Source organism: Monopterus albus, unplaced genomic scaffold (assembly GCF_001952655.1).
Source record: "Monopterus albus unplaced genomic scaffold, M_albus_1.0 scaffold414.1, whole genome shotgun sequence".
In the NCBI taxonomy this organism is placed as follows: Eukaryota; Metazoa; Chordata; class Actinopteri; order Synbranchiformes; family Synbranchidae; genus Monopterus; species Monopterus albus.
The window spans coordinates 92,485-103,708 of NW_018128294.1; the positions used below are offsets into that span (position 1 = coordinate 92,485).

The 11,224-nt window shown below is 45.8% G+C and overlaps 1 protein-coding gene across 1 annotated transcript in view; it reads left to right on the forward strand.

Annotated features, from left to right (window-relative positions):
• Window positions 1-1,998: 1,998 nt before the first annotated feature.
• Window positions 1,999-11,224, forward strand: part of sntb2 (syntrophin, beta 2) — a 38,425-nt gene continuing 29,199 nt past the window's right edge. The window contains exon 1 of the mRNA XM_020586585.1: window positions 1,999-3,243. Coding sequence (XP_020442241.1) covers window positions 2,604-3,243 — 640 coding nt within the window. The 5' untranslated portion in view covers window positions 1,999-2,603. The remainder of the gene's footprint in view (window positions 3,244-11,224) is intronic.

Below are 11,224 nucleotides of genomic sequence, written 5' to 3' on the forward strand. Positions count from 1 at the left end.
TAGTAGCACATCCATTTCTGTCGGGAAAAACGCAGACCTATTTTGGCTTGGTCCTGTTGCCATGGTGACTCGTAATTTCTTCACTCCATTGTTCAGGGCTTTTTATAGTCGCGTGGCACGCGCCTAACTCTGAGTCAGACAACTCAGAGTTGCTTAAACCAACTCTTTTCAGCTGTTCTGAAACCGAAAACTCTGAGTTTTCCAACTCTGAGTAAGTCAACTCAGAGTTCAGGTCTGAACTCTGAGTTTGTTGAACCGCCTTCTTGAAATAGGCCCCTGGTCTTCTCATCCAACTCTTTGCACAAGAACAAAAAAAGCACCAAATGTTAAACTTCTTCCTTAAGCTCCACAAAGCCTTTTTCATTGCAGTTCTCATGCCTGAGATTATGTAGTGAGCCAAAGGTTAGGCTATCCACTACTAATCAAATGTATTTACACAAGTTAGGTCTCCCTTCTCTGTAACAGGGAAACGGGTAACTTTCTGCTAAATACAGACCGCTGTCAGTTCAGCAGCGCTTAGCTAACTGTACAGTTTCATAGAGCTGTTATTAAACTGTACTGGCTGAACTTGATGATTTTGGATTTTAGACTACAGTGGTGTTGGTGAATTGTTTAGATTTACACCGATGCTTCGCATTGTTTGTCTGACCTCAGGGGCTGTTTGGGAGAGATCAACTCTCAACACACGGGTTGCACCAGCTGAGCTCTAGTTGTAGGAAACAAATGGAGGAGAACTGACCCCTTGGCAAAATGCACACAGATGTGGCTCTGCCGGTGATAAAGAACAAAGGTGCACGAGGTGAGAGCCAGTGTTGTGACTCCAGTGAGTGACAAAATTGTGCTGAATGTGCAAAGTGTGTAACAGCTGTTAGTTCAGTCCAGGGAAGATATGTTTAGCTTAATATGTCCACTGCTATTTTACACATGGTGGCCATGTGATCATCTACATTTTCTACTCTGGAACCTGAATAGGAAAACTAATTGACACAAGAACACTTCTGTTCACCGATAAGCATTAAGAGTGTGTCACGCCATTTGGACACCTAGTGAGGGGTCATTTGTAAGCAATTAGAGATTCATTTTATTGTGATCACAAGCAAATTATGATCTCTATTAAATAATTTCGAGCGATCACACATAATCACAGGAAGCCACTGGAATACCACACACAATGATCTCTTGCACTGTGAACAACTATTAGTCTGACATTGAAAGGCCAGAGATGATACACTCATCACTGGCTTTCAAGTGTTTATGTGTAATTTGTTGTCATCTCAGAATAACAGCGTCGGCTTCGCTATGATTGTTAAATCACTGTCTAGTGACACAATAAACGGGTTCTGGCAACTTCTGAATGAAGATTAAACAATATTTTTAGTGTAGACACCTTCATTTCTGTTAAACGGTGGCAGAGTAGTTCTACTGATTTCCTGTTGGTGGGAACGGCATTAAAACCCTCCACAGTATGAAAACATGATCAGTAAGCACCGGTATCTGGATTGGAGATGCCCCCACAGCGGTTTGTGGACGCCCCGCCTCTGGCACGTAGCTCTGTCATCATGAATAAATCATCCGTAGGTCTACGTGTCTATTGGCTGGCTGTCAGTCATCCGGCTCCGAGCGTGAAGCTGCACGGAGTCACACAGAGTGTGAAAGGAAGTGGGCGATTAGGCTTTCAAAATAAAACTAGCACACTTTTATTTTGTTGCGTTCTTTAACTTTTTGGCGCTCATTATGTGTACTTTAAAGTCTATTTGTGATCCGTGCATCCATTCTATACCAACGTTTTGATTCTTACAATTCCAGCATGTGAATTTGTTATATTTGCAACTGTGTTTACACTAATAGGATATTTGAACAGCTGACCCATATAGCCTAGGATAGCCTACTGCAGTGGGCCTTTTAAATTTCGTTTCTTTTGTCTATTATTTTATTCTACTGATGTAGGCCAATTAGCCCAGTTGGCATATATCTTCTGTGACAGACGAATTCCCTTCCCTGAATCCCAGTGAAATCGTACCCTATGCTATGAGACAGTACTTGATTTTGCCCAAACTGTTTACATTAGCGCATTTCCTTTTTGAGCCTAATATTAGCCCAGGTAACAGTGACAGGTAAAGCTAGATGAATACCTGGATAAAACAGCCAATTCCCACCCACAGCTGCTTTAAACAGAACAGAATTATTTAAACACATAACCCTTACAAAACCGCCGGTTTTCCCCTAGGAAACCGTTTGGCGAACTGGACAGCCGACTCAGACAACAAGTCAATGCGTCTCCATTGGACTTCATAATTACTAGCCACGCTGGTCTTTTATTTTGAAAGGTTTGTCTGGCTCTTCTCCCGTTCTGTCCTCGCTAACCTTCCTGTGGAAGGCGGCCAGCTCTACGGTCTGAACTCAACAACAAGCCGTCTCAGGCACTTTTCTTTTTCTCTCCCTCTGTTTTTTCTGCCGCTCTCCTCGCGTTCACAGTGAGTGGGTGTGTCGGTGTGGGCCAGCGGAGCCGAGCCGCGGCTTGTGCGCACTCTGAAAAAGAGGAAAAAGTTGGTGATGAGTTTAGTGTGAAGGCGGCAGCCTCGGAGCAGGCTAACCGTCCAGAGATGGCAGTGTGGACCAGAGCGGACAAAAACGGTCAGCTGGACCTCCTGCTCCGCGACCGCTGGATCCGAGTGGCCGCCGAGCTCACCCGTGAAACGCTGACTTTGACGGCCGAAGCGGACGTCACCGGACAGGGGGGCAGTCACTGGGACTACAGCAACTCTTCGGCGGGCCTGCGAAATGGCATGTCGAACGGAAACTACCCGAGTCCGGGAGTCCACGGTCCGTCCTCAAGTAAAGACCAACTCCAGAGCCAGAACCATGGGGGACGAGGGCGCAGCTTAAACAGCCCTGGAAAGTACCCGAATAACGGCAACTCGGAATTCGGAAGTTCCAGCTCGAGCTATGGTAGCCCCGGGTCCAACTTCCCGGCGAGTTTGGACGGTTCCTCGGAAGCCGTGCGGAAGGTCAGAGTTGTTAAGCAGGAGTCTGGAGGGTTGGGGATCAGTATCAAGGGTGGGCGAGAGAACCGGATGCCCATCCTCATCTCCAAGATTTTCCCGGGGCTTGCTGCAGACCAGAGTCGGGCTCTCCGAGTGGGCGATGCGATTCTGTCGGTGAACGGGAACGACCTCCGTGAGGCAACACACGACCTGGCGGTGCAGGCGCTTAAGAAGGCGGGCAAAGAAGTGACGCTGGAGGGTAAGTTGGCCCACGCGAGAACGGGGATTTGCAGAGGCCAAGATTAGACTTCGGTGACCCGGGTGCAGTAACAGTTAGTTAGGTCTGGCCCTTGATTAGTCCACCACACATTATAAGAGTGAACCTGCTCCTACCGAAAGTAAATCATGAAGTTCTTTAAAGCCATTTCTCCAAATACCTGACGTTTCTTTCTACCCAGAATCAGTAGGTGGTAAAGTAAAGCTTTAGTTGTCTGCTAAGTGACCTGGTGTAACCAGAGGACGCAGGCTGTCTTCACTAAAGCCCGGTGAACCTGGCGGCACATGTTCAGTGGGTTGTAACCCTCTCTGCACAAATAACTGTTCCTATAACACGTTATGAAACAACTGCAGACATAAACAAACAGGCTCCCAGTTGGTCTATGACCAGCAGGAGGAGGAGTGGCGCTTAGACACTGTCAATAGCCAACAAGGCCTGTGATCAGTGCAAAATAACAGATAATGTACCACAACTGTGGTTGCAGTCAGATTTAGATATGTTGTAGTCATTGTCTTTAAATGACTGTGCGCTGCTAAAGATAAGAGGTCACTGATGAGATGAGATTGGTCTCTGTGTGTCCACAGTCAAGGAGAGACAGAGGAAATCATGTAATCATGTTGAGACGTTTGCATATTGTACTTACACAAAGAAGAATATAACTAATTATATGTTGTGAAATTTTAAAGGAGAAGTGCAACAGAAGAAGAGCAGTGTAACACACTGAACAGAAACAAACCGTATTATACATGGGAAGTGCCAGGTCCCATATATAAAAGAAAGTGTCTAATACAACTGAAAACATGTATAGACTGAATTAAAAAACATTTAACGCAGTCCTGTTTAACACTGCATTGGTCAGTAATTTTTGCTGTTTTATAGAGCTGAATCCAGAATCAGAGGGAATGATCAGCTAGCACTTTGTTTCTGCACCCTAGTGGCCACAAATTGATTAAGGCAGCTCAATAAACTGCATGTGAGCTCCCAGGCTTCATTCATACTACAGGCCCTAATGCTTAGTCCACATTGTTTTGGACAGATCGGATCTTTTTGTGTCGATGGTTCACTTTCATGTTTGCAAGTGACGTGTTTGGCTTCGTGTGTGAACACATGCACAGATTAAAGTGAAATGTGAGCCATGTGCAGTTGAAACGCCAACCCTCTGGTTGGGAGACGACTGCTCTACCCACTGAACCACAGTCACCCCAACAGTGGTCATATGGTCAAAGATCAGGTACGAAGCAGATCTAGAACCACATATGAAATTGGCCTAGATCAGATCTGAAAACATTTGATTTGGCTTGTTAACATGTCTATGAAAAGATCAGAGTCACTTAAAGGGAAAAGAGTGGAATCTGGCCACTGCAGCAGGTGATGTGAATGTTCACCAGTGTCACTTCATACCGGCATTGGATTTGCAGCTCTGCTGAAGTTTTCCACATGCAGACGGGCATACACACATCAAAAAGACTAGAGCTGACTAAACTTAAGACAGAAGACCCATGCTACATGCTAAGTCATCTAGACATGTTGAAGATGGAGGCAGCGTGCTATAGGTAGAGTAATGTGTCACAGGCTCATTATGGGCCTGAGCAGAGTTCTGAGTGAATATGTTCAGACACTAAACTGTTCTAATTTTGAGCTGTTCAGTCTTTTGAAAAGTGGAAAAAGAGTAAGTGGGGGAGAGAGCCCTTGAGGTTTGGAAACTTTGGGCCAGAACAGCTAAATGGAGTGTTTAATGGCTTGGAATGAACACTGGATGAATACTGACAAGCACGAATTGTAGGAACTAATCAACATGTGACATGCTTCCAAAATAATAATGAGATAAAATGTGACTGACTGTTGGTGCCATCCGCTGTGCTGATTAAATAAAAACCAGAGGTACAAATGTCTGCTTCAACCCTAATCAAACATGATCTAAAATATGGTGTTGTTACAGTTGATTACTGTTTTTTCAGCTTGTTGCTGGAAATCTCCAGGTAGAAAAGTGACATGTACAAAGGCAGCATAGGACAGAAGAAGTGCTTTGTAAAACAGGGAAGTAAGTATCATTTCAAAACCACTGGAATTTGGCCTGTTGCATCTGACATGGATATAAAAAAACATTTCCAGCAGCCCTCAGGAACAGAAGGAGGATGTGCTGCCTCCTGCCACAGTCCAGATATGGGCCTCTGTTGGGAAGAATGTGTCAGCTGCTTGTCACTGTTTGTTAGTTTGGCAGGCGGTGAACTGTGTTGTTTGTGGAGTGGCTCTTCATCGCAGTCCCCTCTGTCTTTGCTTGGCTCTCAGCTCTCTGTGACAGAACAGCAGTCGGTCAGGGCAAGGCTTACGTTTCCAGACCGCTGTGCTGTGTACCCAATATTCTCACAATTAGCTTAGGTGCTCCACATTCCTGACCTCTGCTTTCATGTACATATTCGGGGCAAAGGTCCATGACTGGTGCCACTCCACAGTGGCAGTGTCTCAATTACTTTCTTCTGTGACAGCGAATCCTCTAGTCTCCTATCAAAAAACGCCCGTGTCCTGATCACCAGCCTTGTTTACATGGTCTCATTCCGTCATCAGCGAGCACCACTTTGCAAATAGTACTGTGGCCGTGGAGCCTCATCAGGACCAGTCCATGAAAATCCAACCTTTCATACCTATTCATTACCATACTTTGTTTTCTGCTCACCCCAGACTCTGTCCTCTCTCACTGAAGTACCACTAATTGACCCGGGGCCTTTCTGTGCAGAGTCTGCATGTTCTCCCTGTGCCTGTGTGGGTTCTCTCCAGGTACTCCGGCTTCCTCCCACAGGCCATAAACATGCATCTTAGGTTGACTGGTGACTCTAAATCGTCCCTAGGAGTGAGTGTGGGTGTGTGTGGTTGTCTGTCTCTACGTATGGGTGTACCCCGCCTCATCAGTCACTGGGACGAGGTCACCAGGGCATTCTTCATACAGTACAGTATTTTCATGGATACATTGAAAAATAAACCCCTAATAGAAGGTTTGTTCTTGTCTAATTCGGTGTATTAAGTACCCAACAAATCAAATCCTTCATTGCACTAATGTAAAAATCCTGTAAATCCAACATAACCATAGAGCATTCCTGTTCACTGACATGCAGCACTGACTGCAACAACCTCATGAAGCCACAGGTTTTAAACAGATGAACAGACACTACCACTGTAAAGCAGTTAAAGGATAATGGTGATCATTTTCTATATTTATAGTGTATATGTAGTGTTTTCAGCAACCCCCACAGGGAATTGCCTCTACTCACAGTAAGCCTGTCTCCAACCTGCATTATCTTAGTCTTCTCTGCCAGAGACCTCCAGTGTTCTTTAAAAACACACCAGTGAAACACACTGCTGCACTGGGAGACCATGATGATTGACTGAAGAGTGGTTTTGAAGCAGCTCAATTCTGGCCACTTCCATATCGGTAGCGCTCCACCCCACCTGCTACAGCTAATCCAAAAAGGACAGAGGTGGAGCGTGAGTGGAGCTTCCTAGACAGCTAGCGACCAGCCACCTATGGCGGGACCCTCCCGCCTGTCACTTAGAGTCCACGTGCTTAATTATGTGTAACTTTTAGTCTCAATATAATTTAAACAGGCAAGTTATAAAATAATAATAATAATTTCACCCCCTGTATGAGTTAGAGAGACCAAAACCATTTTTGTACCAGGCTGTAAACGCATTTATTTCTGCTGTAAAGTTGGGCATTTTAACACAGGAGTCTGTTGGACCTGACTCCCTTTTGGAGCCGGCCCCAAGAGGTCATTGAAGGAACTGAAGACTTTAACACATTGGAACTGGTTTCACTTCTCAGCCTTGGAGGTTGCTGCCTGTGCGCAATATGTGTCTTCATTATGAAAAGATTTAAAAATGTTGCCCCAAAAGCTCCAAAGGACCATAACTTTTTACAGCGTGTGAAGTAGCAAGATTCAGCTGCGTATGTACAAGATAAAAATACAAGAAGCTAGTGGACTGTAAACAAAGCAGAGAACGTGCACAGAGATCTCACACATGCACAACCGACTCTTGATTCTTCAGATTCTGGAAAAAAAATTGTGTTCATTTGAAGTTTTTGGAGGAACTATTTTTTTTAAATATTTGAGCGTTCTGTTTTCATAAAGAGGAAACGTATCACCCAGCGCAGTGGTTGTTTCCCTGTGTTTTTAATTGTTTTTGAAGAGCGAGGTCTGTGGCAGAGATGGGTAAGATAACCCAGGCTGCAGACTGACAGACATTAACAGATTAGAGGCAATTCACTGTTGTGTTTACGTCTCTGTGTGGGGATTCTTGATAATACTTTTATAATATAGAAAATGGCCAACCTTATCCTTTAAGCATCCTCTCTGCATGCTGTCACCCAAACCACGGTGTCCTGTTGTAGTGTCTGATGTGTCTAGAGACAGATGTGGGTGTGTTACAGTAGGAAGGTCGAGTCTACTGACACACTTTACAAATACTCTATAGAGGTGTGTTCCATCTGCGAAATAATGACAAAACAGAAGCAGTGCAATTTTGAACACAAAATGTTCTTCTGACATTACACACTGCTTATTGTTAATGGAAGCTGCTGTTTACTCACAATGCTGTGCATTAGGAAGCAGTGTTTAAATTGAGTTAATGCTATGTGTCATACTTCCGCATTGTGCTGTACATGCTGCAGTAGACTGTGAGGTATGTCAGGAAGTGTTTCTGAATTTATCCTGTAATTTATTTGGGTAAAGTTTGTTAGTTGTCACTGATGCACCTGCCATTTGGCAGATTGAGATCATTGAAAAAACTGTAGCTAGTGCGGCTATTTGAGCAAAACAAATAATTTGATCATTCCTGTATGTTCACTGAGCCATCAGTCCTCATTTTCACCTTTAATCTGTAGAGGTTTAAGGTTCAGCCAAAATCACTGAAAGCACCTGTTGGGGTTCACCAGGCCTTTACCACATGTTTATATTCCCAAAGTAAGGTATCAACAAAGTATTGTTCTGATGCCAGTAATGTATAAAAAGTTGTCAGACGATGTCCATTTCCTGTCTGAATGTGGTGCACTGGGACAGCTGTCCCTCACAAAGTGCAACAGGCCCAGACATTTTGACATGTCGCTCTTAGAAAACCACAGGTGTAAATGTTACAGATGCATTAACGGGTTTTCCACATCAAATGAAATCGGACAGGACGCAGTGTCTCCCAGCGATACCGCCCGGCTGCCTACAGTTCTTCTTTTGTTATCCGAGCCTCGCTACCTTCAGTTGTCAAAATCCTGTCCGTAAAATTAGCCCCATCTTCCGCCTAGCGAAGGTCATAAGAAGTGCGTTTCAAACTGCGAGTAGCCGTTTCATAAGACTGCTGAAATGTTCATACATGCTATTGTGAACGTGCACATCTGCCCGACCACATGTACACACAAACCCACATGCTCTCTGTTGGAGCTGCATTGTGACACATTGTTCTCATTATGTTTCTGGCAGAAACAGATTTAGAGGGAGGGGGAGGAGAAAGGCAGAGGGAGCGGACAAATGTTAAAGATGAAGACAGAAGCGGAGAGGTAGAAGTTAATGAAGTTGTGGGAGCACAGAAAAGAGAAGGATGAAGGAGGGGAGGGAGTGGGAGACAGAAGTTAATGAAGTTGTGGGAACACAGAAAAGAGAAGGATGAAGGAAGGGAGGGAGTGGGTGATGACAATAAAGGGCTCAATAGGGGGCTGGAGATGGAGGAACGGGGTAGAAGAGTGAGAATGAGGGTGGAGAGAAGAGAGAGGGAGCGGGCCAGACCACAGGAGAGTTTCTGGGCTGTTTTAGGAGAAAAATACAGAGGCCAGGGTCTGACTGCCTGACTTGCTGCTCTGTAAGCTATTATTTGGTTATTCTGGTCATACCAGGAGATGATTTGTGTGTGTGTGTGTGTGTGTGTGTGTGTGTGTGTTGCTCAGGCTGGGGTGACCAAAATCTGTTTACACACCCTCATTATGGGACCAGATAGTGATTGATTAATTCATTGATTTTCAGTGTGACAACTTGGTTTAAGGTTTGGGTTAAAAGTGTGTTTATGGGTTAGGCTTAGTTTAAGTGTCTAGGAAATTAATTCAGCTATGATGACACCAAACATGGAAGGTGGGAGGGGTGTGACAAAGAAAAGGAGGGCAGTTTGTAGGCATAATGCCTTTTTTTGTACTTGTCTAGTCAGACTCTTATACACTCCTCTTCCTCTACATGTCCTCCTCTTCATTTTGTCCATTCTTCTCCCTGTTTCCTCCTTCCCCTGCGGCTGCAGGCGACACGGTATGAAGAGAACGAGACGAGCTGGCCTCCTGGATATTGGTTGGCATCTCTGGAGAATCTCCCTTACACACATTCATGTAGATGCAGCAAACGTGCCAGCATGCATGCTCATGCACAGAGCTGGTAGTCCTCTGTGGACAGGCCTAATCAGAATCAGAAGTGGAGCTGAGTGACAGGCCTGACAGAGCTACTGAGGTCTTTTAAACGCACTAAACAAGAGACAGACAGATGGACAGACAACCAGTGTGCAGTGGAAGTAGAAAGCACCAAATTATAGAAAAGGAAAAGGCATTTTATCACTACTATTACATTTACCACTACTACAACTATTAAAATATCATTACCTATGATGTTATTGTCAGAAATGATCGAAGCTGAGGTACTGAAATATTCCCCCATTTTGGTGGCTCTGGACTGAATTTGCACCACTCCTGGGACGTGGCATGGATGTCATGTGGTGCAGCACAATGCCATCAGTGTGTGTTGCCCATAAAGGTGAAATGTGTAACATTTGAAAATCTAGCTACCGCCTCCGCTCCAGCCCTCCCTCTCCCTGCTCACTCCACTCTGCTCTGCACTCCATCTGACCCTTTGTGAACCCCAGACTGGTCACAGCGTCACAGTTTGGAGAGAAATTCACTGTTGATGGGCAGCATTCTACTGGTGGGCCCTAAAGTAATGTGACTGTAAACTACTGTAAACATAGCTGTAGCTGCTATGGGGATGGGGGGGTTACACTACCCTAAACACACATATATATAAAACACATGTATAAAATATGTATACATATCTACTGTAAAACTGGTTATGCATGTTTCTCCCATGTCATTATTAAAAAAATATACTTTGTATTTCTCTATGAAAGGAATAATCATCATCACCCCTCCTTGAACCGCCACCTTATTGTGATGGAGGGGTTTGAGTACACGAGTGATCCCAGGAGCCGGGGGCTATATGCCCCTGGTAGGGTCTCCCAAGGCAAACAGGTCCTAGGTGACGGGTCAGACGGTTCAAAAACCCCTTATGAAAAAACTAAGAACAAGGAAGGACCATGACATTGCCCGGTATGGCGCAACCGGGGCCCCACCCTGGAGCCAGGCCCGGGGTTGGGGCTGAGAGGTACCGGCTAGAGATAGTCGGGCTCACCTCCATGCACAGCTTGGGCTGTGGAACCTTAGTCCTCGAGAGAGGCTGGACTCTCTACTACTCTAGAGTTGTCCGCGGTGAGAGGCAGTGGGCTGGTGTGGGCTTGCTTATAGCCCCCCATTTTAGCCGCCATGTGTTGGAGTTTACCCTGGTGAACGAGAGGGTTGTTTCCCTGCGCCTTCGGGCCGGGCATAGGTCTCTCACTGTCGTTTGTGCCTATGGGCCGAACGGCAGTGTAGTGTACTCGGCCTTCTTGGAGTCCCTGGGAGGGGTGCTGGAAAGTGCTCTGACTGGAGACTCCGTTGTTCTACTGGGGGACTTCAGCGCTCATGTGGGTGATGACAGTGATACCTGGAGGGGCGTGATTGGGAGGAAGCCCCCCCCCCTCCGAATGGACCATGTTCTCCCCCTTCGTTGCCGATGCGGCCCCTCGGGGCCGGGGCCGGGAAGAAAGTCCTTTCGAGCTTGGTTGGCTCGTGGGACTCCTGAGGCAGCTGATGGGTACTGGCAGGGCAAGCAGACCGCAGCCCCGGGGGGTGTGGGGG